Source organism: Anticarsia gemmatalis, chromosome 10 (assembly GCF_050436995.1).
Source record: "Anticarsia gemmatalis isolate Benzon Research Colony breed Stoneville strain chromosome 10, ilAntGemm2 primary, whole genome shotgun sequence".
Lineage (NCBI taxonomy): Eukaryota > Metazoa > Arthropoda > Insecta > Lepidoptera > Erebidae > Anticarsia > Anticarsia gemmatalis.
Genome location: NC_134754.1, coordinates 11996217 through 12014378, shown reverse-complemented (window position 1 = coordinate 12014378; position 18162 = coordinate 11996217). Strand labels below are relative to the sequence as shown.

The window sequence follows — 18162 nt, the reverse complement described above, 5'->3', positions numbered from 1 at the left end:
GGTTAATTCTGCTGCAATGTAATAGTAAAGTTAAATGAGTAATAATAATTTTATTGTTAGTTGTTTAAACTGTCAAATGAATACATGTCACATTTGCTAGTTTACATCCACACAGCCGCATTGTCCGCTTGCGAATACGCTTATGTTATGTTCAGTCGATATGTTGCAGAATACTACATCCATATGTTAACAGTCTGAAATGTACTTTATTATTAACTAATTAAAGTTGAAAATAAAATAGAAATGTTGTCATGCTTTTAAAGAAGCCTGCTTTTGATAAAAAAGGGGTTTTGTGAAAGTAAATTTCAGACAATATTATGTGTTTTTTTTTATTATCTGTGAGAGTCAAATGTTTTATTTATGTCTAACGTGAAAGTTGGGACAGTCGTCGACACGTGCACAACACGGTACCACGTGACGTTTGCTTGTGTGAATGTTGGCTAGTATTGTGAGGTCTCCGGGTGTCTACACTAACTGTACTTATAAACACCGAGCACTCGACACATGTCAAAAGCTACTCTAATAACACTCGACAAGGATCATTTTCACTCGCGAGGTCGAGACATGGAATAGAGGTCGCTGACAAATTTTGCAGAGGTGTCGGTGAGGCGGGGTCTAGGTATAAAAGATCAGAAGGGTGACCTCTAGTCCGTGTCACGCTCCGTCGAGTTAAAGTTTTGACATGGGTATATTGCACTCGAAGGTTTCCAAAGTAAAATGTATGAATAATCCGGTGTGTGATGCGTCAGCGACGGACCCGAACGCGTGGCGCCTGGGGCGGATAGAGGAGGCGGACCACGAGACGCCGGTGTGAGGCCGCGCCCTGCACGTCGCCGTGGCCGCGCCGTGCCCCCCGCCCGCGCCCCCCTCCCCCGCGCCCCCCGCCGCCGCGCCCCCCACTCACGCGCACCCCGCGCGCCGCAAGCGGGCGCGGCGCTAGCGCTACGAGCGCCTCGTGCAGGACGCCACGTGGTGACCCCGGACCGCCCCCTTCGTCAGATTGAATAGTACGGCCCCCGGTCGAAGCTATCGACACGCGAAAGTGAACTGTACCTAGTACTCTACAAGGAGACCTTCGCGGGAAGGTTTCGTCTCGGTGTTTTCGACCGGCCCGAGGCTTTCGCTTCCGGATTATAGTTGTAATCTGATGTTAACGTAAGGACAATTGATAGGCAGCTAGTGAAAGATTTCATTGATTTACCGTTTACTGGACTTTTTGTCGACCCGTGCTAGATTTACGCCGGACGGTCGCGTCGCAACGGAGGCTGGAGTTCGAGACCGAGAACGTTATGCGTCCTTTAGTCTCCTTTGCGGTACGAACGGACGAACATTTGAGTAGTTTAATTTAATCTTTTTCTTCTTCGATCGATATGTATTAATGTTCGACTATAGACTATTCAATCTAATGAATTCGTTGCCCGCGTATTATATTTTTACACAGCGGCGAATCACGGTTATTCCTTCACTGCGTTTCTTTTATATTTCACTACAAATAACGTTGATTCTCTGTTGTGTAGATACGAGATTGATAAGGTTTAGCTTACTGATGATCTGAAACGAAATAGCACATTGAAAAAGACTAGAATCATTATTTTGTGTATACTATTTATGTAGATAGACATATAACTAAATATTGAATCGATAATGTGACGTCACAGTCCCCAATAATGAATAAAACGAGAGGTTATATTTAAATAAATGTTTTGTGTAAATACATTATAGTATGGTATTGTATAAAAAATGAGAAATTGTGTGTACAAAATATGTATTCTACTCGATTCGTAGGAGCCGTGTTACGGATATTTATAAATGTACATGCTTTGGGACTCTTACAGTTTTATATAGCTGGCATTGAAACACACTTTTTGAATAAAGTGAATGTTCTTAAGTATAAAGTATTGTCTGTGGATGATCGTGTGTGGTTGTTTATGACTAAAGATATAAAGTGCAGGTCGCTATCATATCATGTCGATGCATATTTGTTGTGCATTTATTCGGTTATCAAGGGTCAACTATTTAGGTACATTCGCTGCACAATATTTTATGTCTCGTAATATATTCAACTGTAAGTCTCCCAAAGGAATGATAAGAGAATAATTCCTGTAATAATATCTTCCATCATCTGTCGAACTCTACAAGTTTTCTTTTGATATAAACGCCACATTATAATGTACCTGACTACGATTCGATGTAAAGAAACTTGTCGAGTAGACAATAAGGGTTTGAAGCTGCTGGAAGCGCTGCACACTTACATTTTAATAGTTTGATAATTTTAATATCAAATCATGAAAGTAGCCTTTAGCGTCTGCAGCCGTTCCAGCGGCTTTATTCCAATAACCTTATTATAAAAAGCGATTAGTATCGTAAACCTCATAAGTCACAATTATAAAACAAAGCAGGCCTTAAAGTAATGCAATAGAATGTTACCATAGATTATAGCAAAACTGTCTAATAGTTGAATTTGTCATTTTCAATCTTATTTTATTACGAATAAGGCTGAAAATATAAACAAAACGTTTTAGCGTTTAGCAGTTTTGCGCAAATAAAATTATATCTTAATCACAAAGTAGGAAATGACCATTAAACTGAAATATAATGACGTGAATATAATATATTATTGTACAAATTGTTGGTTATTTACTGACAATGCACATTATTGTAAGTTCTCTGGACACATAAAATAGTTATTTCATAAAGCAATAAGTACAGTTTGTTAATTATATGAAAAGGCTGTGTTGCGCAAGTGTGTATTGTGGAAATGTTCACGATTCAAAGCGATATGAACACGCAATCTGTATATTGTTTAATTTTAAACAAATATCCATTGCTGGGTTCATCTGTGCAAACATTTGAAATTGAACGACAAACATTTACTGTACGGCCAGCTATCCAGATTGCCTTCTTATTGTCACAGCTCAAATTTTAAATAAGTTCTTTTTTAGGTTTTTCACAATACAGACTTGCGAGAGGTGACCCGATCACTTGCAATTCCGTTAGACGTAGTTTTTATGTTACTTTCACTTATTTTGTTAAAGCCGGTGAGGCGTGTAAATTGATTTTGTTTTGGTTATGTAATAATTAGCCGTTCATGGCTTCGATGGGGAATTAAAATGTAGCGTATATATCGCTCGGCGTACTTAGTAATATAATCCTTTTCCGATAATGATCGTAATGACATGTATCGGCTGTTATCACCGTATTTTCCTTGTAACATAAATTGCCCTTACTAGCAAGATATGGTGATCGAATTTGTTGTATTAATAATATGAATTAAAACATTATTTTCTTGTTTCAGAAAATTGTGATTTTAATTTATGATTCATTATAAAACTGCCCATTCATGGGATAAAAAAATGTTGTAAATGTATAAATGATGAATATAAATATTTTATACTTACTGCATTGTTAGTGATTGGTCACCTACACAGCCACTATAAAAAGGTGCCCTATTCTTGTAATATGTGTATGATGGAAAATGTATATGTGTGTGACATCAGCTACAGAATGATTGTGTATAGTGATGTATAAACATTCCAAATTAATTTGACGCCCTTGGAATTATCGTTAAAAATTATATTTAAGAGTCGAAAGCACTGCCAATGCAATTTGATTGCTTGTTTTGTGGTCACAGCATTATATTTTATATTAAGGATCTCATTTTGTTTTGTATAATGATTTTTAATTTGTCTTAAAGTGAGAAGCACTGTTTAATGTTTGTTTGAGGAAAGTAAAGGTTGTGTGGAGACAAGTGTTTTCATATAACTTGCCTTGTGTCTGTGTATGTGTATGATTGAGCACCGGATGTGTTAGTATGCCTTAACAAATTGCCATTTGTGATGATTGTAAATTATGAATGTGTTGTATGATTAATTGTATTCAAAATCATCTTAGTACATGTTGAGACGAATAGAGATTAAAGAAATAAAGTAACAAATTGTGTAAAAAAATTGTTTTATTTGATTTTTTTAGTGTATAATTTTTGGTGCCAATAAAATGAAATTAAGTAGACATTCAGTTAATAAAATTACCACTCTGGGACCAACCTTTTAATAAATAATCTCAACTTTTAAATAACTATGAATCATCAAATGTCATTCTGCCAACTCCATGTTGTTTGATATACCTCCTGTACTGTTTGTATTTATTGTTTTCTGCAAGAGCCTTTTTGGCCTCTTCATCCTTGATTTCTTTCCACACTTTGAAGTTCTCTTTGATCCAAAGTTCTTCATCCAAGAACTCTTGTTTCTCTGACTCTTCAATGGCATTGAACTGATGCAACCCAAGGTTCATATATTTTCTGATTAGATACAACTTTTCTTCCTCACCATATGGTTGTTTCATTATAGTGAACCGCCAGAACCATCTAAGATACCAGTAAATGTAATATGCAATAGTGTATGGAAGAATGATGAGTTGTACCCACAATATGTCCACTATTTCTGGTTTAGCATATGCACCTTTGATATCCATGTTTTCTTCAATGACTTTCCTTATTAATCTATCCTGTTCTTCTTTCTGCTCAGCTTTCGATTTCTTTGGCCCTTTGTTTCGACCCTGGCCTTCTTTCATCTCGGCTTTCGCTAATTCTAGAGCCTTATTTCTATACTTTGGCACTGTCATGAAATACTTAATTGCAGTATCGTATTTAGACCACGCACTGTAGTACTGTATTATTGATATAATAGTTATAGTGACGGCGATCACGATACGGACATCAACTTTTGGCGCCATACGACGCCGGTAATACCTGTAGTAGTGAGCATAGTACTCCTGTGGGTTGTCCAACATGTAATCATAGTCCGATCTTTCTTCATCATCTCGCAAAATCTCGTAGGCCGTCGCGATTTCTTTGAATTTTTCTTCAGCCTCCTTCTTGGCTTCAGGACTTCTATGCAAGTCTGGATGGAACCTTTTGGCCAATTGTCGGTAACTCCTAGCGATTTCATTCTTTGTGGCTTCTCTTGTCACTCCCAGGACTTCATAACAATTTTCTTTTCCACAGTAAATGCCCTCGAGTAGGTGATCAGCACCGGAGACCGCTGCGATCTGCCACGTTACACATATCAGGAAGAAGTATTGGTATTTTGAAGCCATTTTTATTTTAATACATACTGTATGTTATAAATGCAGTTATAAATGACTAGTGGATAAGTTAAATATAATTTAGCTGATACAAAAATATGCTACGCTACTACGGCTGATTGTCAAACTGACAACTACGATGAAATGTCAACGTCACAGCAACGTCAGCTACTTTTAGCGGTCTCGTGTTTGTGGCATAAACTTCTTTTATTTTTGTTACGAAATATTATCTATTTTCTGAAATGTAAGTAATTATTGCAAATAATAATCTACGAAATGTTATGACACGTTAAGAATTATAATGCAAAATTCAAAACCGACTAACAAAACATAGAGTAAATAGTCTCGCATAGACAAATGCAATCTCTATGCTTTATATAAAATGTCATTACTGTCACCCGCTGTCACTCGTGTGTATTAGCGTTTTTGCATATTTTGTTTTGGAAAACATAATAAATGGTTGAAAATGCGTTAGAATGTTTCGCAAAAAAGATAATTTTGCATTTAACGGGAGAGCTGAAAGTTAATAAGAAAGATCTTTTGATAAAGAAACATGACGATAACTTGGCGACGCATGGTGACTTCAGTTTTCCTTGCTCAGCGCAATCCTGGCAGGAATATGACGTCTGCAATAACGTTGTTGATAAAAAGAACACAACCCTCTTTCAGCCTATAAGTAAACAGCCTGAGGATATTATCAAGGAATCAGAAAAATGGGATTTACCTGTCGGAAAACTGACGCAAGATAAGGGTCGAATACATTTGTATTTAGAGAGACCTAAGGCTATTCGTGTCGGATTAACAGAAGCGTTGAGAAATGTTTCGATATTATTGCAAAGGATACGGCGACCATACCCTAAAGTGGAGTTAGATCCACTTTGCACAGAAGGATGTGATATAACCTCATTAAGGGCGAAATATGTCTGTGATGCTATTAGAAACATTTGTGCATATCACGAGTTAGATGTATCTGTATTTGTAACATGCAAGTCCTCAAGTGTAAAGCTGGATGCCCATTCATCATTCTGTGGAACAGTTTTAAATGCCAAAACAGGGCACAAGGAAACAGATATAACAGCCAATGATTTTATTAAGTAAGTGTAAGTTTCTTTCTTAATTTTTTACTCTATGGCCACAATGAAATATTATACCTCTTATTTTCTTGTTTATGATTTAGTTTTGTCTATAACCATTAACTTTTTTTTTACAGATTAAGGCAGAATGAAATGACCCTTATAGCACAGCACAAGTATGGAGTAAGAGAAACAAAAGACCCAAAATGGAAAGACTTCATAGCACACTTAGGAGAATCAGCAGTAGTATTTGAATTACTACAGACGAACTCTCGCAGTCCAATAAAGATTAATTTTGATAGCTGTGCAGGTGGCTCTACTAAAGGTAAATATTGTAGCCATTCAAAAACTAAGAGTTGGTTTTGAGAAAGTTCTTAGAACTGTGATTGAAGGACTGTTTTAAAATGAAAAATTAGGAAAGTAACTTATCAGTAACACCTGAATGAATGTCCCATTAAGTAGAGGGTAGGCAGAGTCTAAGAAACTTTCTGAACTACAATGCCTACTTATTTCTGTTGCTTTTATACACATTGAATACTTTTGCAGACCCCGATGGTAGATACTAAGATGAAACACTTTCTAAAGGTCAACAAATAACCCTTTTCAATACTGCCATAAAATAATATCAGCTGTAATTTATCAGAGCATTCGATAAAGTATATGATATCTCAATCACATGTCTGTGCATATGACTAACATTGCACACAATGACCTTCCACCAACCTTCAGTATTGAACCAATAAAAAATCCATTTTGTTTGCTTACAGGTGCATCATTCATACTGTACAATTGTGCCAGACTGGAGACTATAATAAAGACATACTATGACAAAGTGTGTGAGGGCACGTACCCAGAGCTGCCTAAATTGGAAGAAACTGATTTGACATTACTAACACAAGAGGTAATTTTTTTGTTTTTGTTGCCATCAAAAAAAATACTGTAGCTTTAAAACATGGTAATATGTATTAAGCATGAACAGTATAAAAATGCTCAATGCAATGGTCTACTAATTTGGTGAAGCAAAATAATAATTATTTATACTTAATATTTTTTTTTTAGACATATTATTGTCTGTATTACTGAAATATAATAAGTTTCTTATTCGAGAAATTGGAATTAATGAGTACAATTTTTAAGAAGTAATTATTTTCTTACATACATAAAACAGACAAGTAAAATCACGCCTTTTCTCCATAGGGGAAGATAGTACCCAAATTTAATATGAAAGTCATTAGAATGTTTCATGATAAAAAAAAGACCTCAACAAGAGATTAAAAATGGATCTGTAATTTTGTATATTTGGCTGGAATTATAAATCTTTTTCTGTTTCAGGAGGAATGGAGTCTAATATTCACTTACATTATGGGTCTGCCAACTGTGCTGAACCTCTGTGCAACTGTAGAGGTAGAACATTGTGAATTTAGACCTTACCAGATATGTCATTATCTTAGTAAAATGGTGAAACTCTTCAGCCAGTATTATAGGAGAGTCAGGATACTTACAGTAAGTCATAGACATAAGATAGATAATAAAATATGTAGTTACAATATTGGATCATCTAATAGAGAGCTATTTACAAAAATAAATAGGCCAGGCCTGCAATCACCATAGATATGGGTGATCCCATATTCATTTTAAAAATGCTTTACTAGCCAATTAGAAGACTCGGATGTTTTAATTTTTCTTGCAAGCCATCAAGTTAATATAAACAGATTTCTACTAACACATATTATGTGACTTCTACTAACAAAAATCCTTATAGGATTCCAATATAGTTTCTAGCCAGCATTTATTTCGTCTTTCCAGGAACCCAGAAAACACCTGCTACCAGTTATGTTCGCTAGGATTCACATGCTCATCATACTAAATGATACACTCAAGGCATGCTTGAAAATATTAAATATCAAAAGTGTTTCCCAAATGTGAATCATAATACTTGCATCAGTTTAAATTGTATCAACTTATTTGTACAGATTTTTGTAATAGAAACATTATATTAAAAGTGTTTCCTAAATGTGAATCATTATCTTTTATTGCTTTATATTTAAGAATTTAAATCGCCCTATTAGAATACATTTAATAATGCAAATCGATGCGATATCAAATGTTTAATGCGGCTAGGTTGAGTTCGCCGCTCGTATCAAACGCTAAAAAACTTTATTTCCTGTACGATGAATGGAGAACTTTCATGTTATAACATTGATTTATTGTGAAGCCGACTCAATGCCGTGAGTGCACTTCAGTGCGAAGCCGACATGCATTACAAATTATTCAAGAAAATAAAAGTTCCTCAATATCAAACTACACTACAAAGAGCGCATAGAAAAAAAAATGTTTTGTTTGGAAACACAAAGTTCACGTGATTGACCCAGGTATTTTATTGTGGGCATTGCTGCAACGCGATTGGCTCACGAAGCGGGGCACGAGCGCTGCCGACAAATCACGAACCGCTTTACACGGTCGCGCGTCCCGAGTCGCCTTACGCCTAGTGTGTTTTTGACATCGGTAAACGCAGTCGTGAACTTCGGAGCGCATAGATACTTTTATTTATAGTTTTAATCGAATAAAGTCGCTTTGCGTTTGTGAATACCTGTGCTCAACCGGGATAAAATAAATATGAGTATTGCTGCTCTGATCCAAGCTGCTGAATACCTCGAAAGGCGCGATAGAGGTGATTTGGATTTTCTTTGTTTGAATTGTCAATCGAGTGCAACTACACGCACACGTCAACATGGCTCCCGTCTATTTTTGCCGTGCTATAATCAGCTGATTTTGACGGAATGGCAGTGTACTTTGTTGCAGAAGCTGAGCACGGATACGCGTCGAGTTTACCGGCGTACGAAGAGTCCCGCTCCGGCGGCAGGCGGCCGAAGACGAAGAAATCGCAGGGCAGTAGGTGAGTTGTGGCCGGCGTAGTGCTAGTGCAGTGATAATGTGTGATATAGTGGTGCTATACAGCATACGTGGTGTTATAAAGTGTCGGCGTGTCGTACAATATGTATGTTTTCTGTTCCAGGACGACTCATAACGAGTTGGAAAAGAACAGGTGAGTGTTTTTGTTGTTTACTGATAACGTAGAAGCGGGTGTCCCCGTGCGGGCGTCGCGGACTCGCGGTGTATCGGTATATGCGGCCGGCTCTGCGGCCGTGTGCCGGTGCCGCCGCGCGGTGGTTTATCGCGTGGCGCAGTGACCTTGGCAGCGTCTAGTCGGCAAGGGAAAGAGTGCATGATCGTAATGAGACGTGGGGCGCGCGGGCGGGGCGGATGACGCTCCTAACCCATTTGGCAGCACTGCCACTGGCAGCAGGGCGCTGCCGCGTTACGTCACGCCCGTCACCGTGATGCTGCCCTCGTCATCCGCTACCTGTAGGACGCACCGTGTTTATACGCGCCGTGTTTGGTTAGGCCGAGCGGCCGACTCCGCTAAACGAGGACGATTTGCGAAACAAAGCCATACTACGTGACATACCACCTCGCCTACACAGTTATTTACTCGCGTTGAATAGGAATTTAGAACCGGTAACTTGTTAGCCAGGCTGTTATTCTCGTTCTATCGAAGTAACTAGCTGATACCCGGTTTACCCGAGCCGCGGATCGCTCCGACTTGTAAGTTTTATCCCGAGCGGAGCATTTGCAATTATAAACATGGGTTCTTTGATCTCGGCCACAATACGATGTGGTTATCACGACAGACCCCTCATTAAAGTGCTCATTGTCCCACACTTTGACTTGTAAAATTGATTCACCACTGTGAGGTACCTACCGTCTTTAATAATTTTTGAATGATGAAAGTGGTGAAAGTAGAGTCGTCATAATAACATTTTAACTTATTCATGGTCCCCTAATGGAGGGGAATGTGCCTATTTGCCTAAGTTAAAGGTCGCTTTCATCATTGAATTTGTTATCGCAACGAGAGGTAATAGGGCGGGGACACTGATTATTTAATTTATGGTTCGTTACAAATAGCAATTCGATTGAACGATTGTATTTGACGGATTAAGCTTAAATAATTGTGATCACACAGTCAGAACTGTAACCGCTAATCTGATAAACGTATTTGAGTTAAATATTACGTATTTTATCTATCTCGTAAAACCCCTAATCTGTCCGTTGCCCGACGAATGTAGTAAATGACTCAACAGACCGTAGTTTTGCTTTATTTATTCTACGACGAACTCGCCGCGACTACAAAATTTTCGGTCATTTCTACTAAAACCGTTATTAAGCGCCACGTCTTATAAAAATTCACATATCGTACATGCAAATTTTCAACACTTGGTTATGACAAATCTCTTAGAACAAGGCGACGATTGCATCGACATGCGTTTACTCGCTGTAAATGCACGTAGAATTAACGATATAGAGTATAAATAGAACAGAGTTATTGAAACTGTTATAATCTCGAGTGGTTGACAACAGCGCAATGCGTCAGTGTTTAAACGTATAAACTTGTTACATGCTGCTATTAGAAACAATTTATTATTATAGCCGCTAAATGATAATTGATAACAGCAAAAACCTCGTTTGCTATAATCGTGTTAATAATTAGCTATTCTGCAACGTCTACAATGCTCATGTTATAACAATGTCTGTATAAAAACATCCGTTTATTCTTTGCTTATCAAAAACGAAGTATCTGTTTGACTTAAACGCTTAGCGCAGGATAGCTTTTAAGTTAAACTGCAAGACGTTTAACTGATAAAAGTATTACAGCCGGCGTCTTAAAATTGAATGCTTGTGATATTTTATTAACTGACTTTACGTTCTTATGGCGAGATTAGCATCTTTCTTGGTATTACTTTTCATTATAAAAAGTGATGGATTACGCGATCGCCAAGAATCTGGGGCGTTGTCTGTTCTTGCGAAAGGTTACTGCAATGTACATCTTTTTTACTAAAACTTTCACATTTTAAAATGTAATCTAGAATAGTGGTTTTATGGAGGATCTGTATTACATTTCATTTTCTTCCACTTCTTGATGGCTAGAAACAATTTGACGGATTGAAATTGGAGACTCGTAAAAATGTAATCTCTCCAAGTTGTAAGTGATACCGTTGCTGTCTTTTTTACACTCTTGAATAAAGACGCTGTAGAGCATTTACATATTTTATATAGAGTAACTTGTTTAATAACTGCTGCTTCGTTATTCTGATCGTTATTCCGTCAATAAATTATGCAACACTAGCGGGATCTAATAAATAAGTACATCACTACCGAGAAATGTTAATTTATTTTCATTCGCTATCTGAAAAAGAGTTGTCAATTATTCATCTAATGACTAGATTGTAAAAATCGTATGAACAATACAATCCCTTAGGAAAATGCGTAAATAAACCTAAAATTGTAGCACACAGATTGGTCCCTTAGTCCCGCAAGCATTTTATATGACATCATGACCTTGCTTTTTACACGGTTCTGTAACACCAGAATATTCATATTTTCCTGGTATATTTATTTATTATAAAAGCAGTGATAGCCGAGTGGTTTAAGTTGGCACATCCCACCCAATTGGTTGCGGGTTCGAACCCGAGGCAACGTGTATTACAAATAATTATCAATTTCTCTAACGGTGAAGGAAAACACCGTGATGAAACCTTGTCTAAAAATTTGTTAAATACATTTATTAAGGCCATGCAAAGTCCCAAACCCGCACTTGGCCAGCGTGGTGGGCTCAAGGCCTAACCCCTCCTCGTTTGGGAAGAAATCCTTGCCCTGCAGTGAGACAGTAATGAGCATTTTCCTTGCAAATCATCCGTATCACGTAATATAATGAGTTAGTACGATGTAGTCATCGAATGCACTTCTCACGTTTGATTAGCCTGCACTACACTTACGTAATGTGTCGTTTTCAATGTCAGATATGATGAAAGACATTTTAGACATATTATGTCACTTGAACAAACTAAATTGAACTAGAAACTGTAAATTTCCGACTTTAGTCATCGCTACGATTCCATAATTGTTTACAGAAGGAGACCTGATTGTAGGAATATTTACAACTTCGCTTTTTTTAAGACGGTTCTGACAGTTTTGAAAATCTGTTCTGGGGATCATGTACCATCTAAAATTCACTCTCCAAAATATGCTTTATTTCGTCAACTTTGTACAAATTAATTGGAATAGTCATATCATATTTGACGGTTTCGAAAAAGCTGATTGCTCGGTAGAAGAAGCGGCAAGAAACTGACGGCTTGCTATTTTTTGATAAAAAATATTATTAATAATAATCTGATATGTTACAACTGTCTGTTAACAATACTCTTTAAACAGTGCAGTGCAATGATGACGTGACTACCATCTTATTACGTCACACTTTCATACTTTAGCACCATAAATTAGCACTTCATTCTGCTTACGACTATTGTAATCTAAGTTTTTGTATCGATTTCAATCCTAACAGTTTAATTCAATAGAAAAATCATGTCTTAAACGGTAGTGTAATTTTCCTACGCCAGTATTGGTTGTAGTGCCTTGTTATTAGGGTTGCCAACTCTGAATTCCTGATCTGGAATCCTAATCCGGAAACTAAACAGCCGGCCTTATACTGATTTTACTAAATTATACTTTTCACTGCTGAACAAAAATGAAGTATACAAAATGCTGTTTTGTTATGAATGCTGAGTGGTGCAAGAATAAAAACATAGCATCTATAAATATAATCAAAATTAAGGTCCTCAATAATTGTAATTACCGTTATAATTGTGGTGAGGTGTAAAAAGTTAAAAAAACCGCTTTAAATTAATAAGTTGTGCCAGAAGCTCTAAAAAAAGATGTATTTGAATCAATAAATAAATAAAATACTGTTCATTTTTCTAAAAATTTTTTTATAGACTGACACTAAAAGGAGACTTGATCCCTTCATTTTGACGCGGTCACTATTATTTTCCATAGACGTGAATATACTTCATTTCTTGTAAGAAGTTGGCAACCCTACATGTTACCGTGATTGATAAACTCACTAGGTTTGTTCTAGAGGTAGGTCCGTCCATTGTTTCAAGTAATAATAGGTACCGCGTAATAACGATCTGATTTACTAGTTCTAGGTACAAATGATAATCACCTCCTATTATATGTATATGTACACTTAATCACCGCATCTAACGTGTCCTGTGATGCACGGATATATTTAGACAAGATTGCCTTATCACTAAAACAATAGTAGGTTTAATTTTAACGCTTATTTAAATAAGTCCCCAACCCGCTCTTGGCCAGCTTGGTGGACTCAAGGCCTAACCCCTCCCTCATTACGGGAGGAGACCCTTGCCCAGCAGTGGGATATTAATGGGTTATTTTCTTTCTTTTTTATATAAATACGTACTACACACATATCCTTATTAAATATATCCTTGTTGCGATAGCTAAAGCGTTATCTAGATTACTTGATTTTCCCGTTTAACGTATAGGTTTCCTTTAATCAGGCGTGATTGTATATTTATATCGTTCTATTAAATTACTCCAAATTTAATATAGAAGACATAACATACTTCAGTACGATCTCTGCATATTCCTTTCTCAAGTACGTTTACTACGTACTTATTGTTAGTCAGATACAAAGCAACATGCATAGTTGATCTTCTACAAGAGCCGTAATACTAAGCGTCTCTTCAACAAACTTTCCAAATTAAGCATGCAGTGTTTGATGTGCATGAATATAGTATGCTATAAAGTATAAAACAAGTCTTAACATGTACTCCGATACCAAAGTTATAATTCTATAAGCTTGTAACTGAGCAACAAATGTACCAAACTTCGCCCCATAGTAACAGTTTGCTAGTGATGTGCAAACTTGCACTTTACTAAAACAAGTTTTAGTCGATTCTACAAAGTTAAGTTCAATAATTATTCAGTTTGTTTGATATAAAAGAGAAAGTTGTAACGTGTGGCTTTCATTGTATTAGAGATTTTGTTAAAAACTTCACTTTTTTGTATCTATCTAATAGATATTTAGGCCTAGGTGTCTTCGTATTACTCATATTTCTCGTATCTTGGTGTTTGTACGCGTATATAAATAGCTGTCCAATTAAATGGCTATATCAATGTAACATATATTTATTAAATAAGCGTTACTTAGCGGAAGTTCCCGATACAAATATTTTCCGTCCTCAATTAGTGTAGTTTTTATTTTTAATGGCCATTTAACCTGTGCTACTGAAAACTTGCTCATTTAAAAAAATATATATGTTTGTTAATCATACGATTTAGTATTTATCGGAAAGAAATAAGCTAATATTTATTTAAGACTCGTTAAATATTATTTCGACTGTCATTGCATAGAAACAAAATTTGCACGGAAACTTAGCACGAGCATGCATCAGCAATTTACACAGATATTGTAAGGAATAATTTAGCATATTGTTACGAATTTCATAGTAATCTTAAGACATTAAAGCTTTGTCGTTCACAATATTATCTAAACAGGCGGTACAGAAGCTCTTAGTACTAGATTTAATTAGAAACGATTGGCTTTGCTGAAGCCTACCACAATTACCTTCGATGAGAATTGTTCAAGATCTAAATAATTACTTTGTTATACGCTTGCTGGAGTAATTCTAACGTTTTAATTAGAAATTATTGATTACTTGAGAAAACCTTATTTTTGCTACACCTGTATTTTAAGAACATGAATCTTTATATTTTTCATAATGGTTTCGTTTAGGTTTCCCAATCTTCATTATTTATTAGACTACTTATTTCAATTCAATATTAATAAACACATACGGTAGAATATAAATCTAGAAGCGCAATCTCTTGAGATCACATTGTATGGCGTTCTAAAGTTTCCATTCCCCATTGGGATAGAGGCTTATGTTACACAGCATTACGGCACTCGATGTTGACAATTTGTACATCACTCAATTCTTAAGTGCGACACTAGATAAAAACAAACGTAAGACGTTTTCCCGACGAACACGACACGACGCAAACAACGCCTTTACTTGCGTACTCTATAGCATTTTGCGCCGGAACGCGACGGTTCCTTGCGTCTTGTCATATCCCATCCGTCGCTCACTCAGGACAACAGCCCTTTCTCACGCGGAAAAGGTTTTCGAGTAACGTTCAACACCGCTTACATACTTGATTGATGGACAGACACATAACAAACGCTCCATTGTATGATAAAAATGTATTTTTTTTCATCTAACGTTTGTGCAACGTTTTTACGTTACTTTCTCTTTGGATAGGCAATTTAGTCGAGTACAATACGATTCACGACGGAATCTACTAAAAAATTGTTTTGGACACTATCTTGTAACTGAAAAGGCTTGGTAAAAAATCGTGATTGATTTTTGCAAATTCTTTTTTGTAAGGTATTTGATTTTTTCTACGTTGTTTTTGAATACTGTTTACCGGTATATTCCTTACTTGGGAATGAACCTACATGACAGAACTTTTTTTTTTAACTGTTGAACAGTTTTTAAAAAGTGTCCAGTTTGAAAATCCGCGATGCTATAGACTAGATCTTCTCATACTTATGGCAGAGTCATGTCATTTGTAAGGAGTTTCGTTATGAGAGAAGTCATGTATAAAATATAGCGCTGCGAAGTGAATATGCTTTTGTTATACGTTTAGCAATCTAACTTACTGTCTGAATGCAGTAGTTAGTGTGGTTTCAACTCGTTAGTGAAATACCATGCCATTTCGTTTCGTAACAGTTCCTTGTTTATGAATAGTGTTTGTCTTTTACAGCGTTCAGATAGAAATTATTGAAATATCTAACATATTTATTATATTATCTCCAATTGCGTTTTTTATTGTAGATAGGTCTTTGTTCTTCTATGGAGTAAAAGTAACTAGCTTCTGACCGCTATTTCGTCCGCGTGAAAAGAATTCCTGGGGTAAAAGTGGGTAATTCTATGTGCTAACCCAGGTTTTAAGCTAACAGTGCAACATATTCCATTAAAATCCGCCCAGTAAAAGAAGTATTTCCGTGAAAGAGTAGCAAACAAACATACATCTATCCTCACGAACTTTAGCATTTATAATATTGGTAGGATTTGTCGCTTTGCAAAACTTCTTCCAAATCGGTTTAGTTATTTTACCGTGCAAGCAGGACAGACAAACATGATTGGTTTAGTACGGAAAACTATTGCAAAATTATATAGAGCTATATCTCTTGAATTTATTTACAGTTGCTTGTTTGGTTACAATTATGTTTATAGTTAAGTTTTCCTTATGACCGATTCAATTATAATCTAGAAATATCAAAGTCTAATAGTATTTAGGTACTTTTGAAAGAGAAATACAATATATTTGTAACGTAATTGATAAGAATACTTGTGATAATGACACTTCTATGTTGATATTTGATTGGTATTGAGGTCCTTTGTGTTGTACCTAAATGAAGACAATTTTAAAGTATTTCGATCGATTAAAAGTTTGCAATCTACCAATAAAGGTACTGAGTATCCCTTTTTTTTAAATATTATCGTCTCTTTTCAGTCGATTATTTATTCTTCTGTAAAACAAACGAATAGATGCTGTATGATATTATTGAATTAAATTATGAGTATATCACGTTGCAATGTCGAATTGCTTAAATAAAGTCACACAGTTTCGTATCAGAAAAAAATAAGTTTTATGATGCAGTGACGGTATCATGTGGGATAAAAAGCGGCTAAGTGGTGTTAGGACTATGTCTTCAGAAAAAATATTCTTACGAAGACGCCAAATAAATCTTAAAACCATTTACATTGGGTAATCACAGTAGTAGCGTATTATAAAATAAAAGTTTATATGCATTCCTACTTATTTAATTATAGATAGTTTGCAATCGAATGTAATTTAGTAAACAACAAATCGACTATGTTAAAGAACCTTCCATTCACTCAAATCTCTAACTATTACCCAAATACATGTATTGTGAGTCCACACCGTGGATAAGTGTTTACATAATCAGTGACGTGGCCGCAGCGCGTACGCATCGTGCCCCACACGGGTAATTTTCCAATAGAAACGACTATAGACAATAAACTACGTACTCATATTTGCACACAAATTGCACTTGTTGCTATGACTACTGATATACGTGTTGAATACGGTATTTTTTTGTTCGAAAGTGTCAATTGATCATTTGAGGTGTTATTTTTCAATATTGGCAATCAAGGCGATGCAATTGACATTGACTTTCGAATTAATGTGCTAGCTTTGCTGCAGCGGCTTTGCCCGCGTTAAATTTCAGCCCCTTCAAGGTGGAATTTCCAAAAATCCTCTCTTAGTGCCTAAGGAATCACCATAATAAATTTCAAATTTCTAGGCTCCGTAGTTTCAGCTGTGTCTTATCCATCAGCCGACCACTGAGTCACGGAAGAGTATTTATACTTATAATAATTTAATAATTTAACTTAACTATCTTACCAATTTGAGTAATATTACACTGTAATCCTTTGATAATAATCGGGAAATCAGTTGCTATGTATACGTCTTTTTCTATGATCTATGCAATACATCTTGTCTTACCTACAAGTCTCTAAAGAGAATTCACCTTTTACAGATTTATCACCTTTAGTATAGCAATAGAACAGTCTAGCATAGTAAGTTAATATTGTCTAACACTAACATGTGTTGCCATCTGGATAACACAGAGCCTACGCACTTGATAAAAATTGTGTCCTTCCCAGGCGATATCTAGAAAATTACATGATTATTAAAGGATGAATCGTATATTATTATGTTTATCTTTGAAATTGACTATCAAATCGTTAGTAATTTTATAGTGATATTTCAAATTTTAACATCCTTTAAAGACATATAACATTTTTGAAATTTTTGTAGCTTTAATCAAATAAAATGGACTATCAGATCTGTAGTGTAATTTCATAGTTAAATTTGAATTTTGATATAGGTAGGTACTTGGAAATTGTTGATAAAATTTTGAAAAATTTAAGCAGTAAATGAAGTAACATTATAATATGATAGCTAAGTACGGGTAGTGTTTGCCTTTTCTATGAATTAGAATGTCGATCAATGAAACGCAATTTGACAATTTCTATTGGAATTATGCGGGTTT

At 35.9% G+C, this 18162-nt stretch overlaps 4 protein-coding genes across 6 annotated transcripts in view; 3 read left to right on the top strand and 1 right to left on the bottom strand.

Moving 5' to 3' along the window:
* The window catches only part of LOC142975882 (popeye domain-containing protein 3-like), a 43760-nt gene extending 39968 nt beyond the window's left edge, over positions 1-3792 (top strand). For both annotated transcript variants that reach the window (XM_076119004.1, XM_076119005.1), the window contains one exon: positions 750-3792. In XM_076119004.1, coding sequence (XP_075975119.1) covers positions 750-814 — 65 coding nt within the window. In that variant the 3' untranslated portion in view covers positions 815-3792. The remainder of the gene's footprint in view (positions 1-749) is intronic.
* Positions 3793-4031: 239 nt separating this feature from the next.
* LOC142975883 (dnaJ homolog subfamily C member 25 homolog) lies at positions 4032-5221 on the bottom strand. Its single transcript, XM_076119007.1, has one exon. The coding sequence runs from the start codon at positions 5092-5094 to the stop codon at positions 4075-4077; it is 1020 nt and encodes a 339-aa protein (XP_075975122.1). The 5' UTR covers positions 5095-5221; the 3' UTR covers positions 4032-4074.
* Positions 5222-5475: 254 nt separating this feature from the next.
* On the top strand, positions 5476-8175 carry LOC142975881 (DALR anticodon-binding domain-containing protein 3). The gene is made up of 5 exons (XM_076119003.1): positions 5476-6176; positions 6293-6480; positions 6923-7056; positions 7488-7658; positions 7962-8175. The coding sequence occupies exons 1-5, from the start codon at positions 5539-5541 to the stop codon at positions 8079-8081; spliced, it is 1251 nt and encodes a 416-aa protein (XP_075975118.1). The 5' UTR covers positions 5476-5538; the 3' UTR covers positions 8082-8175.
* Positions 8176-8614: 439 nt separating this feature from the next.
* Positions 8615-18162, top strand: part of LOC142975884 (max dimerization protein 4-like) — a 323192-nt gene continuing 313644 nt past the window's right edge. The window contains exons 1-3 of one of the 2 annotated variants that reach the window (XM_076119009.1): positions 8615-8826; positions 8958-9051; positions 9172-9201. In XM_076119009.1, coding sequence (XP_075975124.1) covers positions 8772-8826; positions 8958-9051; positions 9172-9201 — 179 coding nt within the window. In that variant the 5' untranslated portion in view covers positions 8615-8771. Of the gene's footprint in view, positions 8827-8942; positions 9052-9171; positions 9202-18162 lie in introns of both variants that reach the window. The other variant, XM_076119008.1, reaches the window with a different exon arrangement.